This window comes from Aquarana catesbeiana, linkage group LG08 (genome assembly GCF_042186555.1).
Source record: "Aquarana catesbeiana isolate 2022-GZ linkage group LG08, ASM4218655v1, whole genome shotgun sequence".
Taxonomy (NCBI): domain Eukaryota; kingdom Metazoa; phylum Chordata; class Amphibia; order Anura; family Ranidae; genus Aquarana; species Aquarana catesbeiana.
In genome coordinates, this window is record NC_133331.1 from 287230221 (window position 1) to 287246249 (window position 16029).

Consider the following 16029-nt stretch of genomic DNA (forward strand, 5'->3'; position numbering starts at 1 on the left):
TCCTCAATATAACGTCATGTTCCCAACAAATGAGGAGATACTGCACACCATATGAAAGGTCCATCTCCATTCCTCAATATAATATCATGTTCCCAACAAATAAGGTGGAGATACTGTACACCATATGAAAGGTCCAAAATGTGAAAATATGAAAATACATTTATTTTCATATTGCTTTCTTATAGACGGTCTCCATATATCTCCATATTGTGCTGCAAAAAATAATGATGTCAAACAATGTTCTCCGGGAGTAAATCCCATTCCGCAAAATATACACCACAGACCGTATCATTTGGAGACAGCAAGGGATCCGTCTGATCCTGAGGAACCTCCTGGTCAATCACATACTGTTACATCAGACATCCATCTCAGATCAGCAGATCCTTCACTGTCCTGTATGGAGTGTGGAAAATCTTTTAAAATGAAATCTAAACTTCTTATTCATCTCAAGTCTCACACCAACATGACCTTTACATGCTCAGAGTCCATCTTCATTCCTCAATATAATGTCATGTTTCCAACAAATGTGGAGGAGATACTGTACACCATATGAAAGATCCATCTCCATTCCTCAATATAACGTCATGTTTCCAACAAATGAGGAGGAGATACTGTACACCATATGAAAAGTCCATCTCCATTCCTCAATATAACGTCATGTTCCCAACAAATAAGGAGGAGATACTGTACACCATATGAAAGGTCCATCTCCATTCCTCAATATAACGTCATGTTCCCAACAAATGAGGAGGAGATACTGTACACCATATGAAAGATCCATCTCCATTCCTCAATATAACGTCATGTTTCCAACAAATGAGGAGGAGATACTGTACACCATATGAAAGGTCCATCTCCATTCCTCAATATAACGTCGTGTTCCCAACAAATAAGTAGGAGATACTGTACACCATATGATGGTCCATCTCCATTCCTCAATATAACAATGTCATCAGTACACAATTGTTACTTGATGAAGTATAGTTTGAATGTATTGTATATTTCATCTGAATTATTGATATGGTGATTGCAAAATGTGAAAATATATTTTAATATTGCTTTCTTATAGCTGGTCTCCATGTATCTCCAGATTGTGATGCAAAAAATAATGATGTCAAAGAATGTTGTTCAGGAGTAAATCCTATTCCTCAAAATATACACCACAGACCAAATCATTTGGAGACAGCAAGGGATCCGTCTAATCCTGAGGAACCTCCTGGTCAATCACATACTGGTACATCAGACATCCACCTCAGATCAGTAGATCCTTCACTGGAGTGTGGAAAATCTTTTAAAATTAAATCTAAACTTCTTATTCATCTCAAATCTCACACCAACATGACTTTTACATGCTCAGAGTGCGGGAAATCTTTCAGTGAGAAAAAAGAACTTCTAAGACACCAGAGAAGACACATAGGTGATAATTCCTATTCCTGTTCTGAGTGTGGAAAATGTTTTACTCACAAAAGAAGCCTTCTAAACCACCAGAGAAGTCACACAGGAGAGCGTTCTTATTCATGCTCAGAGTGTGGGAAGTGTTTTACTCTTAAAGGAAACCTTCTAAATCACCAGAGGAGTCACACTGGGGAGGGTTCTTTTTCATGTTCAAAGTGCGGGAAATGTTTTACTCTCAAAGGAACCCTTCTAAAACACCAAAGAATTCACACAAGTCAGCATTCTTATTCATGTTCAGAGTGCGGGAAATGCTTTACCCACAAAGGAAACTTTCTATATCACCAGAGAATTCACACAGGTGAGCGCCCTTATTCATGTTCAGAGTGCGGAAAAGTTTTACTCGCAACACAACCCTTCACCAGAGGAGTCACACGTGAGCGTCCTTATTCATGTTCAGAGTGCGGGAAATGTTTTAGTGCGAAACGAAACCTCCTTGCACACCAGAAAATTCACACGGGTGTGCGTCCTTATTTATGTTTAGTGTGCGGTAAATGTTTCACCGAAAAAGGAAAACTTCGTATACACCAGAGAAGTCACACAGGTGAACATCCTTATTCATGTTCAGAGTGTGGGAAATGTTTCACTGTGAAAGATAAACTATTTGCACTCCAGAAAAATCACACGAGCGAGCATACTTTCTCCTGTGCAGAGTGTGGGAAATGTTTCACTAGAAACGAAGACCTCATTGGACACCAGAAAATTCACACGGGTCAGCGTCTTTATTCATGTCCAGAATGTGGAAAATGTTTCCGTTGGAAAATACAGCTTCTAAGACACAAGATCACTCACACTGGTGATTATCCTTATTCATGTTCAGAGTGTGGGAAACGTTTCTCTGCGAAAGGAGAACTTCTTATACACCAGAGAATTCACACTAGTGAGCGCCCTTATTCGTGTTCAGAGTGCGGGAAATGTTTTATTGCGAAACGAAACCTTCTTGCACACCAAAATATTCACATGGGTGTGCATCCTTATTTATGTTCAGAGTGCGGGAAATGTTTCACCGAAAAAGGAAAACTTTGTATACACCAGAGAAGTCACACAGGAGAGCGTCCTTATCCATGTCCAGAGTGCGGGAAATGTTTTAGGTGTAAAAGTCATTTAACTAGTCAACACATACCCGCTGATGTTGGATTGAAGAAAAAGCTTGATGGCCGCACTCTGTTATAACCTCCTTTATTGAAGATGGTAAAATCCATACGGTTACAGAGACATCAGAGGCACAGGGACAAATATACTGACGCATTTCACACCACTATGGGGTGCTTAGTAATAGCTACCAGAAGGTGGGCTGACTGTCCATATATATGGGGGTGGAAAAAAAATCAGAAGGCTTCATGTAAAGGACCGCCCACATGGGCACATCAGTCCAAATTTCCGAAACCTATAGGAAGCACCTAGAGTCATGCAGGTGTATGGGATGTTCAATCTAAGTTAGACAAATAATCCCAATGCGCACATACCAGGATTCCTATAGAACACAAAGATACAAATAAGCAGACATTTAAAAATACATAAATGTATATCAGACCAAGACCAAAATCTGTATATACCGTATTTATCGCCGTATAACACGCACTTTTCCCCCCTGAAAATAGGGGGCAAATCACGGGTGCGTGTTATACGCCGATAGTGTACCTCAGAGGGGAAGGAGGGCAACGAGCGCCGCCAGAATTCAAGTCGTCATCTCCTGTATGATCGGCTCTCACTCGGTTTTGACGTCACACACACAGTCCCGCCTCCGCCACCGGCATTGGACCAGTGTTCTGTCAATCACAAGAGCTGGTCCAATGCCGATGGCGGAGGCGGGACCATGTATGTGACTGCCGACTGAGAGCCCAGTAAACAGGAGATGACGGCTTGGTGATTTCCTGCATGAGAGATGGTGAGGCTGCAGATGGGCATCGGGCTGCATTGATGGGAGATGGGCGCAGATCAGGCTGCAGATGGGCGCATATCAGGCTGTATTGAGGCTGCAAATGGGCACATATCAGGCTGCATTGAGGCTGCAGATGGGCACAGATCAGGCTTCATTGAGACTGCAGATGGGAACAGATCAGGCTGCATTGAGACTGCAGATGGGCACAGATCAAGCTGCATTGAAGCTGCAGATGGGCACAGATCAGGCTGCAGATGGGCACAGACAGGCTGCAGATGGGCACTAATCAGGCTGCATTGATGGGCACTGACCATTATTTTGCTTCAAAGTGGTTTATTTAAAAAAAAGTTTTTTTCCTGAAACTTCCCTCTTAAATTTAAGGTGCGTGTTATAAATGTAAATATATATATATTGTAAGGTTTGGGGGTTGTTTAGCTCAAGTGTAGCACCCGCTAGCAAGAACAGTCCACACAGATGATTCCTTTCAAGGCTTTTTTGGCCCACTTTTATTAAAGAAAATCAAAGTTCCAGAAATGAAAACAAAAGTAGTTTTCCTCGCAGGGGGGTTTTCACCATGTGCTTTAAATAAAAGGATATTCAGCCTCCTGGTTTATACATGCAGCATTGCAAACAAAAATACCGAGCCACCTGGCTCTCTTCAGCAGCAGACGCACCACGGCTCAGGCTCCCACATGGAGCTCTCCTGACTACTTTCAGCGACCTCAGACTCAGGTCTCTGGCTTTTACCCTACAGCCTGCACTCTCTGGGTTCTCCCTTGCAAGCCTGGACTCCTGGAGACCTCCTGTCTCTCTGGGTGGAGCCCAGAATTATGGTTCTGACTCTGCTATCAGGCCCACACACACCTGAACAATCAGTGTGCCGGTGAGTTCCAAAACCTGGACCCAGGACTGGGGATTTCATCCCACCCAGATCTCTAAGAAATCCCCAGGCTCCAGGTCCCTAAATGGACCTTACTAAATAATGAAGAAACTGAAATACCAGTTTCCTCTCAAACAAGCAAATACCCTGGAGCCCCTCAACCTGCCTGGTTGAGAATCCTGGACCAATACACTGGTGGGGTACCACACTATCATATATATATATATATATATATATATATATATATATATATATATATATATATATATATATATATATATATATGTACATGTGTCAATAAAAACATTACAATACAATGATCTTATTTTTGTATTTGTTCTATGTGACACAGGGTCACCGGAGAAAAATATACAATCAACACTAGTAAATATAATAGTATAAATCCAAGCAAAAAACATATCACAGTCTCAAATTCAATTGTCCTGGATGAGCAGAAAGAGGAGAAGGCCAAACTCCGGTCCCAAGTTTCCTGTAAGTTGATGAGGAGGTACTAGATCTGAATCTAAGGCTCCAATTAAACACGGGAGGGCAAAGAGTGGATCATTTGGTGAAACCACAGAGGAGGCAAAATCGCCTCTTATAGGTCCATCTATAGGGAAAATGATGTATATGCTAATGAACACAGAATCAAAGATGCACAGTTTTTGACCAAGATGATTTATATGGCTGCCTACTTGCAAATGGCAAAGGGCAGGAAAGTCTTATATGATTACAATGGCTTGATATCCATATAAAAGTCTCCCTTTAGACTCAGGGTGGAGAAGGATGCCACCAAGATTTTCCAATCAGGCTCCAAAAAAATTCACAACCACTCAGGGGGGCCTAAATAAACCAAAAGAAGTAACCCTATAGATATATTGGCCGTATATATAAAATTGTACATAACAAATCAGCCAAGCTAGACTGTACTTACACAGGTCAAACCTTGAGCTTGCACTCCCTCTCCTGTCCTGGACCATGAAAAATTTGTCAAAACAGGCGTGCTTCTAAGCCCCCTCCGCCAATGGCACCGGTGGAGGTGCGGATGCCAAAAAGAGGCACCGGAAATAACGCTACACGTCATTTCTGGTGCGACATCTGACGCGTCGTTGACGTTGTACGTCATTTTCGGTGCGACCCAATGCATACGCACTAGCCTCTTTTTGGCGTCTGCGCCTCCTTAGCATGCGTTAACACCAGACACCCAGGGGTCTCCAAACTATGGCCCTTAAATTGTTCAGGAACTACAATTCCCATCATGCCTAGTCATGTCTGTGAATGTCAGAGTTTTACAATGCCTCATGGAAAGTGTAGTTCCGCAACAGCTGGAGGGCCATAGTTTGGAGATCCTGAACCATCAAGTGTGAAAGAGCCCAAGGCTCGGTTCACACTACTGCAATGCGACTTTGACGCGATTTTCAGTGTGATTATGTATCTGTGTTCAAGGTATCTTTGTTGGTCAGTTAGTCATTCATAACTGAAATCTATTTCCTACCCTATTCCGTATATACGTAGAAGATAAAGAGTGATGCATGTGTCCATCACACCTTCATATCATAGATGTTTGTTTGTCCACACAACACTGAGCTTGTTCATTATCCTCTCACCTCCCATCTCATGGACCACAAGAGATATACAGTCACCGGACACTTTATTAGGTCCACCTTCCTAGTACCGGGTTAGACCCCCTTTTGCTTTCAGAGCTGCCTTCATTCTTCTTGGCATAGATCCAAGAAGGTGTTGGAAACATTTCTCAGAGATTTTGGTCCATAGTGACATGATAGCTTCACGTAGTTTTTGGAGATTTGTCGGCTGCACATCCATGCGAATCTTCCGTACCACCACATCCCAAAAGTGTTCTATTGGATTGAAATCTGGTGAGTGTGGAAGCCTTTGGAGTAGAGTGACCTCATTGTCATGTTCAAGAAACCAGTGGTGAGATGATTGGGGCTTTGTGACATGGTGAATTACCCCGCTGGAAGGAGCCATCAGAAGATGGGTACACTGTAATCATAAAGGGATGGACATGGTCAGCAACAATACTGTGTGTAACTGATGCTCAATTGGTTCCTAAGGGGCTCAAAGTGTGCCAAGAAAATATCCCCCACACCATTACACCACTACCAGCCAAAACCATTAATACAAGGCAGGATGGATCCATGCTTTCATGTTGTTTACACCAAATTCTGACCCTACCATATGAATGTTGAAGCTGAAATCCAGACTCATGAGACCAGGCAATGTTTTACCAATCTTCTATTGTCTAATTTTGGTGAGCTTGTGCGAATTGTAGCCTCAGTGTCCTGTTCTTAGCTGACAGGAGTGGCACCCAGTGTGGTCTTCTGCTGCTGTAGCCCATCTGCTTCAAGGTTGGATGTGTTGTGCATTCAGAGATGGTATTCTGCATACCTTGGTTGTAACGAGTGGTTATTTGAGTTACTGTTGCCTTTCTATCATCTTGAACCGGTCTGCCCATTCTCCTCTGACCTCTGTGTTTGGCTTGCGTCCATCTAGCAAGGTTACTTTGTAGTATAAGCAAGGAAGCTGAACTTCTGCAGTGTGTAATGTGCTTTTACTATACAAAGATGCTGTACATGCAAAACTATTACAATATTAGGAATACAATACAAGACTGACAGATATCTATAACAAGCAAAATGCCTAGCAAATGAACAGCCTATGATCTATAATAGTACAAATACACTTAAAGTTACTTCTCTTCTGTTACTGTATGTTCGTGATCTCCATTGGCAACGATGCTTCTTGTACACCAGGCACCTTTTCTTGTATCATGAGTGGCTTCTGATCTTCAAAGCATGATGATGTGTGTGTGTGTCTCCTTCTCTACTCATCCCTTTTATTTGTACAAGTTTGTTACCAAAAGTTAATGGTTACAAACTTGTTTCCATAACAACCGACTAACAGTCATTCTTTCAGTTTGAGAGCTGAAAGAATCTCAAACAAGTTGTTTACTGTAGCTGTAGAAACAATAGACTGTTGAAAACTGTCAATTGAATACAACAATGATATCTATGTAAACCATTGTCTACTCAAGCCAAGACAGTAATCTATGAGCAACCACTATTGTGTAATGTTATGTCTGATTAAGAGCCCTTTCACACCGGGCCGCCCATAGCGTCGAGACAATGCTGCAGCTGTTTGAGGGCGGATTGCAGGCGCTATTTTTAACGCTATAGCGCCTGCAAAACGCCCTCGGTGTGAAAGGGGTCTAAGTTAAAAAAATCATATTTTTAACAAACGCAACCCCTTCTGACATCAACAAGGCATTTTCCTCCACACAACAGCCGCTCACTGGATATTTTCTCTTTTTCTGACCATTCTCTGTAAACCAGAGAGATGGTTGTGTGAAAATCCCAGTAGATCAGCAGTTTCTGAAATACTCAGACCAGCCCGTCTGGCACCAACAACCATGCCACGTTCAAAGTCACTAAAATCCCCTTTCTTACCCATTCTGATGCTCTGTTTGGACTTCAGCAAGTTGTCTTCACCATGTCCAGATGCCTAAATGCATTGAGTTGCTGCCATGTGATTGGCTGATTAACAATTTGTGTTACCAAGCAATTGAACAGGTGTATCTAATAAAGTGGCCAGTGAGTGTACACCAATCAGCTATAACTTTATGACCACCTACCTAATATTAGGTAGGTCCCCCTTTTGGACAAAATAGTCCTGACACATCGAGGTGTGGCCTCCACTAGACCTCTGAAGGTATGCTGTGGTATGTGGCACCAAGCCCTCAGCAGATCCTGTAAGTCCTGTAAGTTGGGAGGTGGGGCCTCCATGGATCGGACCTTTTTCCAACACATCCTACAGATGCTCTATTCAGTGGCGTAGCGTGGGTTGTCAGCACCAGGGGCAAGGCAAGTAATTTGCGCCCCCCTCCCCCCAACCTGCGGACTTTTAGCTATCCCTGAGTCCCTTCAAATACAATAGTACTGACCTACCTGATTCCCAAACTGACCACTACACTGAGAATTACACTGTCCACTACACTACATTGTCCACTACACTGACCACTATACTATACTGACCACTATACTATACTGTCCACTATATTACACTTACCACTACACTGACCACCATACTACACTGTCCACTATACTACACTACACTTGACCACCATACTACACTGTCCACTATTCTACACTATACTGACCACCATACTACACTGTCCACTATACTACATTATACTGACCACCATACTACACTGTCCACCATACTACACTGTCCACCATACTACACTGACCACCATACTACACTGTCCACTATTCTACACTGTCCACCATACTACACTGACCACCATACTACACTACACTGACCACCATACTACACTGACCACCATACTACACTATACTGACCACCATACTACACTGACCACCATACTACACTGTCCACCATACTACACTGTCCACCATACTACACTGTCCACTATACTACACTGTCCACTATACTACACTGTCCGCTATACTACACTGTCCACTACACTACACTGTCCACCATACTACACTACACTGTCCACCATACTACACTGTCCGCTATACTACACTATACTGTCCGCTATACTACACTGTCCGCTATACTACACTATACTGTCCGCTATACTACACTGTCCGCTATACTACACTGTCCGCTATACTACACTATACTGACCGCCATACTACACTGTCCGCTACACTACACTGTCCGCTACACTACACTGCACTGTCCGCTATACTACACTGTCCGCTATACTACACTACACTGACCACCATACTACACTGACCACCATACTACACTGTCCACTATACTACACTGTCCACTATACTACACTATACTGACCGCCATACTACACTGTCCACCATACTACACTGACCACCATACTACACTGTCCACTATTCTACACTATACTGACCACCATACTACACTGACCACCATACTACACTGTCCACTATACTACACTATACTGACCACCATACTACACTGTCCACCATACTACACTGTCCACTGTACTACACTGACCACCATACTACACTGTCCGCTATACTACACTGTCCACTACACTACACTGTCCACCATACTACACTACACTGTCCACCATACTACACTGTCCACCATACTACACTGTCCGCTATACTACACTATACTGTCCGCTATACTACACTGTCCGCTATACTACACTGTCCGCTATACTACACTACACTGACCACCATACTACACTGTCCACTATACTACACTATACTGACCACCATACTACACTGTCCACCATACTACACTGTCCACTATACTACACTATACTGACCGCCATACTACACTGTCCGCTATACTACACTACACTGTCCGCCATACTACACTATACTGACCACCATACTACACTGTCCACTATACTACACTATACTGACCACTATACTACACTGTCCACCATACTACACTGTCCACCATACTACACTGTCCACTATACTGACCACCATACTACACTGTCCGCTATACTACACTATACTGACCTCCATACTACACTGTCCACTACACTGTCTGCTATACTACACTGTCCGCTATACTACACTACACTGTCCACCATACTACACTACACTGACCGCTATACTACACTGTCCGCTATACTACACTGTCCGCTATACTACACTACACTGTCCACCATACTACACTATACTGACCACCATACTACACTGTCCACTATACTACACTATACTGACCACCATACTACACTGTCCACCATACTACACTGTCCACCATACTACACTGTCCACTATACTACACTATACTGACCACCATACTACACTGTCCGCTATACTACACTGTCCGCTATACTACACTGTCCGCTATACTACACTACACTGTCCACCATACTACACTACACTGACCACCATACTACACTGACCACCATACTACACTGTCCACCATACTACACTGTCCACTATACTACACTATACTGACCACCATACTACACTGTCCGCTATACTATACTGTCCGCTATACTACACTACACTGTCCGCTATACTACACTACACTGACCACCATACTACACTGACCACTATACTATACTGTCCACTACACTAATCACTACACTGACCACTATACTACACTACACTGACCACTACACTACACTGTCCACTATACTACACTGTCCACCATACTACACTGACCTCCATACTAAACTACACTATACTGTCCACTACACTGCCCCCCATAGTGACCACTACATTGACCTCCATACTATACTACACTACATTGTCCTGCCTACAGTCTCTCTCTCTCGCCCCCCTCCCTCCCCCTCCCAGTAACATGACTCTCACTCACCTTCTTATCCTGGCTGCATCGATCCGGATGAGGAGGAGAACACAGCGGCGGCTCACTTTCTTCTCTCCCCTGCGCTCTGCTTGCTGCCATGTTCAGTATCCAGCGCCCTGTGATTGGGCGTATGGGGGTCATGTGCGGAGGCGGGATTTCAGGAGCGATCAAGGACAGGCCAGCCCTACGCCTCACATGACCCCCATACACCCAATCACAGGGCGCCGGACACTTAACATGGCGGCCGGAGCCCGGGGACACAAAATTAGAAATTAGGAGGAGGCAGCCAGTGACACATACTGGCGCCCCCCTAAATATCGCGCCTGGGGCCACGGCACCCCCTGCACCCCCCACGCTACGCCACTGGCTCTATTAGATTGAAATCTGGAGAATTTGGACGCCAAGTGAAACTCGTTCTTGTGTTCCTCAAACCATTCTTAAAGTGTGGCAGGGTGCATTATCCTGCTGAAAGAGGCTAGTGCCATCAGGGAATACCATTTCCATGAAGGGGTGTATTTGGTCATCAACAATGTTTAGGTAGGTGGTACGTGTCAAAGTAACACCCATATTAACCAAAGGAGCCAAGATTTCCCAGCAGAACATTGCTTTCAGAAGAATGCTTTCAGAAATAGAAGTGTTAATAGTTTATTTTTATCAGTTAACAAAATAGAAAGTAAATGAACAGAAGAGAAATCCAAATCAAATCAATATTTGGTGTGATCACCCTTTTGCCTTCAAACCAGCATCAATTCTTCTAGGTAGACTTGCACACAGTTTTTGAAGGAACTCAGCAGGTAGGTTGTAGGAATGGGCGAACGGTTAGGCCCGAGTATAAGTTCGGCCGAACTTTCGTTGTTCGGTCATTCGGCAGACAGCCGAACAAACGGATGGTTCGACCGTTTGTTCGGCCCCCCGAACCGACCACAATACATTGCGGGGCTGAACACTGCATTGCAAGCCCTGATTGGCTGAATCAGTGAAAGCTTCAGCCAATCAGGGCACAGAGCACTGTCAGAGGCATGATTTGACACTGTCATCATAACTTTATCCAATCATGGCTCTTTCCCGCCCCACAGTATAAAAGTATTCTTGCAATGGCAGCCAATTTCAGTTTGATTTTGGCGTGGAGAGAGATAGAACTTTGAGCTCTGTTCAGTGCTATTAGTTAGTTAGTGTGCTATACTGTGCTACTTTGCTTCAGTTGTCAGTGTACAGTGGGGCAAAAAAGTATTTAGTCAGCCACCAATTGTGCAAGTTCTCCCACTTAAAAAGATGAGAGAGGCCTGTAATTGTCATCATAGGTATACCTCAACTATGAGACAAAATGTGGAAACAAATCCAGACAATCACATTGTCTAAATTTTTGAAAGAGTTTATTTGCAAATTATGGTGGAAAATAAGTATTTGGTCAATATCTAAAGTTCATCTCAATACTTTGTTATATATCCTTTGTTGGCAATGACAGAGGTCAAACGTTTTCTGTAAGTCTTCACAAGGTTGTCACACACTTGCTGGTATGTTGGCCCATTCCTCCATGCAGATCTTCTCTAGAGCAGTGATGTTTTGAGGCTGTCGCTGGGCAACACGGACTTTCAACTCCCTCCAAAGGTTTTTTATGGGGTTGAGATCTGGAGACTGGCTAGGCCACTCCAGGACCTTGAAATGCTTCTTATGAAGCCACTCCTTCGTTGCCCGGGCGGTGTGTTTGGGATCATTGTCATGCTGAATGCAGCCATATTTCATCTTCAATGCCCTTGCTGATGGGAGGAGGTTTGCATTCAAAATCTCACGATACATGGCCCCTTTCATTCTTCCATGTACACGGATCAGTGGTCCTGTTCCCTTTGCAAAGAAACAGCCCCAAAGCATGATGTTGCCACCCCCATGCTTCACAGTAGGTATGGTGTTCTTTGGTTGCAACTCAGCATTCTCTCTCCTCCAAACACGACAAGTTGTGTTTCTACCAAACAGTTCTACTTTGGTTTCATCTGACCATATGACATTCTCCAAATCCTCTTCTGGATCACCCAATGCTCTCTAGCAAACCTCAGACGGGCCCGGACATGTACTGGCTTAAGCAGGGGGATACGTCCAGCACTGCAGGATCTGAGTTCCTGGCGGCGTAGTGTGTTACTGATGGTAGCCTTTGTTACGTTGGTCCCAGCTCTCTGCAGGTCATTCACTAGGTCCCCCTATATGGTTCTGGGATTTTTGCTCACCGTTCTTGTAATCATTTTGACCCCACGGGGTGAGATCTTGTGTGGAGCCCCAGATCGAGGGAGATTATCAGTGGTCTTGTATGTCTTCCATTTTCTAATTATTGCTCCCACAGTTGATTTCTTCACACCAAGCTGCTTGCCTATTGCAGATTCAGTCTTCCCAGCCTGGTGCAGGTCTACAATTTTGTTTCTGGTGTCCTTCGACGGCTCTTTGGTCTTCACCATAGTGGAGTTTGGAGTGTGACTATTTAAGGTCGTAGACAGGTGTCTTTTATACTGATAACAAGTTCAAACAGGTGCCATTAATACAGGTATTGAGTGGAGGACAGAGGAGCCTCCTAAAGAAGAAGATACAGGTCTGTGACAGCCAGAAATCTTGCTTGTTTGTAGGTGACCAAATACTTATTTTCCACCATAATTTGCAAATAAATTCCTTCAAAAATCAGACAATGTGATTGTCTGGATTTGTTTCCACATTTTGTCTCTCATAGTTGAGGTATACCTATGATGATAATTACAGGCATCTCTCATCTTTTTAAGTGGGAGAACTTGCACAATTGATGGCTGACTAAATACTTTTTTGCCCCACTGTACAATATTAGTTTAGTGTCAGTCTAGGGATAGTGTGAGTGTAGTGAGGAGGACCATCATTCAGCTTTGCATAGTGTGCAGCTAGAGTAGGCACAGCTTAGATATTTTCACTGTAGTTTAGTGAGATCGTGTCATTAATACATACATTAGTGTAGAGTAGGGACAGCTCAGATAGTTTCAGTGTAGTGTAGTGAGACCGTGTCAGTAATCTTTACATTTGTGTATAGCTAGAGTAGGGACAGTTCAGATAGCGTCAGTGTGGTGACGGCTGAACAACGTCTATTTGATTGTGTTACTGCCAGTTTAACGCCATATAGTGTAGCGTGTGTTACTGCCAGTTTAACGCCATTTACTTCTGTGTGCGTTACTGCCAGTTTAAAGCCATATAGTTTTGTGTGCGTTACTGCCAGTTTAACGCCATATAGCTTTGCATGCGTTACTGCCAGTTTAACGCCATTTACTTCTGTGTGCATTACTGCCAGTTTAACGGCATATAGTTTTGCGTGCGTTACTGCCAGTTTAACGGTATATAGTTTTGAGTGCGTTACTGCCAGTTTAACGCCATTTACTTCTGTGTGCGTTACTGCCAGTTTAACGCCATATAGTTTTGCGTGCGTTACTGCCAGTTTAACACCATATAGTTCTGTGTGCGTTACTGCCAGTTTAACGCCATATAGTTTTGCGGGCGTTACTGTCAGTTTAACACCATATAGTTCTGTGTGCGTTACTGCCAGTTTAACTCCATTTACTTCTGTGTGCGTTATTGCCAGTTTAACGTCATATATTTTTGCATGAATTACTGCCAGTTTAACACCATATAGTTCTATGTGCGTTACTGCCAGTTTAACGCCATTTACTTCTGTGTGCGTTACTTCCAGTTTAACGCCATATAGTACTGTACGTTTGGCGCATTATATTGTAGTATATTATAGTGTATCCGTGGATAGGGATGAGGTTTGAGTTTGAGTCGAACTCATGTTCGACTTGAACATCGCCTGTTCGATTGTTTGTCGAATTGCGAACGTTATGGGCCGTTCGTGCCAAATTCGAGTGGCGCGTCACGGACCATAATTCACTGCGGCATTGCAGTGCATTGCTGGCTGATGATTGGCCAAGCATGCACTATGACCCGCATGCTTGGCCAATCACACCGCCATCTGTACAGAGAGCCGTAATTGGCCAAAGCCATGGTGGCTTTGGCCAATTATGGCTCAGGGGGTTTAGTACACGCCCCACACTATATAAGGCCGTCTGCGTGGCGGCCTGGTGTAGTGTGTTGCGGCGGCGGAGAGAGATAGACAGAGAGACAGTGTCATTTGATTTAAGTTGCTGTTGTTCTGATCCTATTAATACCACAGGCAGGCAGCTGCAGGATTTACAGTTAGTGTACTGTGTCCTCTGCACAGTGTGCACCTAAAGCTAGCTGAAGACCGATTGCTGTTGTTCTGATCCTATTAATACCATAGGCAGGCAGCTGCAGTATTTACAGTTAGTCTACTGTGTCCTCTGCACAGTGTGCACCTAAAGCTACCTGAAGACAATTGCTGATGTTCTGATCCTATTAATACCACAGGCAGGCAGCTGCAGTATTTACAGTTAGTGTACTGTGTCCTCTGCACAGTGTGCACCTAAAGCTACCTGAAGAAAATTGGTGGTGTTCTTCTGATCCTATTAGTACCACAGGCAGGCAGTTGATTCTGCTAGCTGCAGTATCAGTATATATATACATCCCAGCTTTGTGCAGCTACATCTCACTGCAGGCCATTGGTATGTCTGGAAGGCCAACAAGGAGAGGCAGACAGTCACAAGCCAATAAAAGAGGGCAAGCAGGCTCTGTGTCTAGAGGCAACAGTGCTGGTCGTGGAGACGGTGCATCCTCATTAGCCCATGGCCGTGGGACACCCTTCTCCTTTTATTCGGCAGCTGGCCGCGTTGAGCCGCAACATGCCAAAGACTTGGTAGAGTGGATGACCAAGCCGTCCTCATCCTTCTCATCCTCTCTCACCCAGGCTCAGGGTACTTTGTCTGGCAAAGCTGCTGCCAACGCGGCCTCTTTCCTCGGCTCAATGGCATCAGTCACTGCTTCCCTAGCCCCACCACGTCCTCCTGAGGGTGTCCCCCGAACTGTTTGACCACAGTGTTGGGTACATGCTCCAGGAGGATGCCCAGCGTTTTGAAGGCTTCTATGATGGTACCCAGCTAGAGGAAGGCAGTAACATGAGCCCAGAGAGAGGGGGTGCCCAAGAAGGACAGCAATCTGGCAGTCATGTTCCCCCAGCTGCAGCATACTGCCAGCTTTGCTCCAGTGATGAGGAGGGAGGGGATGATGAGGAAGTCACTGACTCCACGTGGGTGCCTGATAGGAGAGAGGAGGAGAAGGAGGCACATCTCCAACGAGGCAGGATGCCCCGCAGGGGCCAGCTTAAGGGCAGCACACCGACTGCATCACACCGCAGAGCTCCGCATGTGCAGGGTGCTGCATTCTCTGCGCGTTATTCCAAAAGTTCTTTGGTGTGGGCCTTTTTTGGGACGAGTGCATCAGATTGCACCACTGCTATTTGCAACATATCTCTCAAGCGTATCTCGCGTGGCCAAAACATCACCCACTTGGGCACCACATGCTTGACCAGACATATGTCGACCTGCCATGCAGTTAATTGGCAAGCGTACCTAAAAGACCCACACCAAAGAACAAAGCGGAC

General features: G+C 44.4%; 1 protein-coding gene across 1 annotated transcript; it reads left to right on the forward strand.

Annotated features, from left to right (window-relative positions):
• Positions 1-1007: 1007 nt before the first annotated feature.
• LOC141106614 (uncharacterized) lies at positions 1008-4352 on the forward strand. The gene has a single exon (XM_073597530.1). It carries the CDS (start codon positions 1339-1341, stop codon positions 2623-2625), a length of 1287 nt encoding a protein of 428 aa, XP_073453631.1. The 5' UTR covers positions 1008-1338; the 3' UTR covers positions 2626-4352.
• The last annotated feature ends 11677 nt before the right edge of the window (positions 4353-16029 follow it).

Excerpts from the sequence above, each read along its gene's own strand:
- LOC141106614 (XM_073597530.1), top strand. The coding sequence starts at position 1,339 with ATGACTTTTACATGCTCAGAGTGCGGGAAATCTTTCAGTGAGAAAAAA.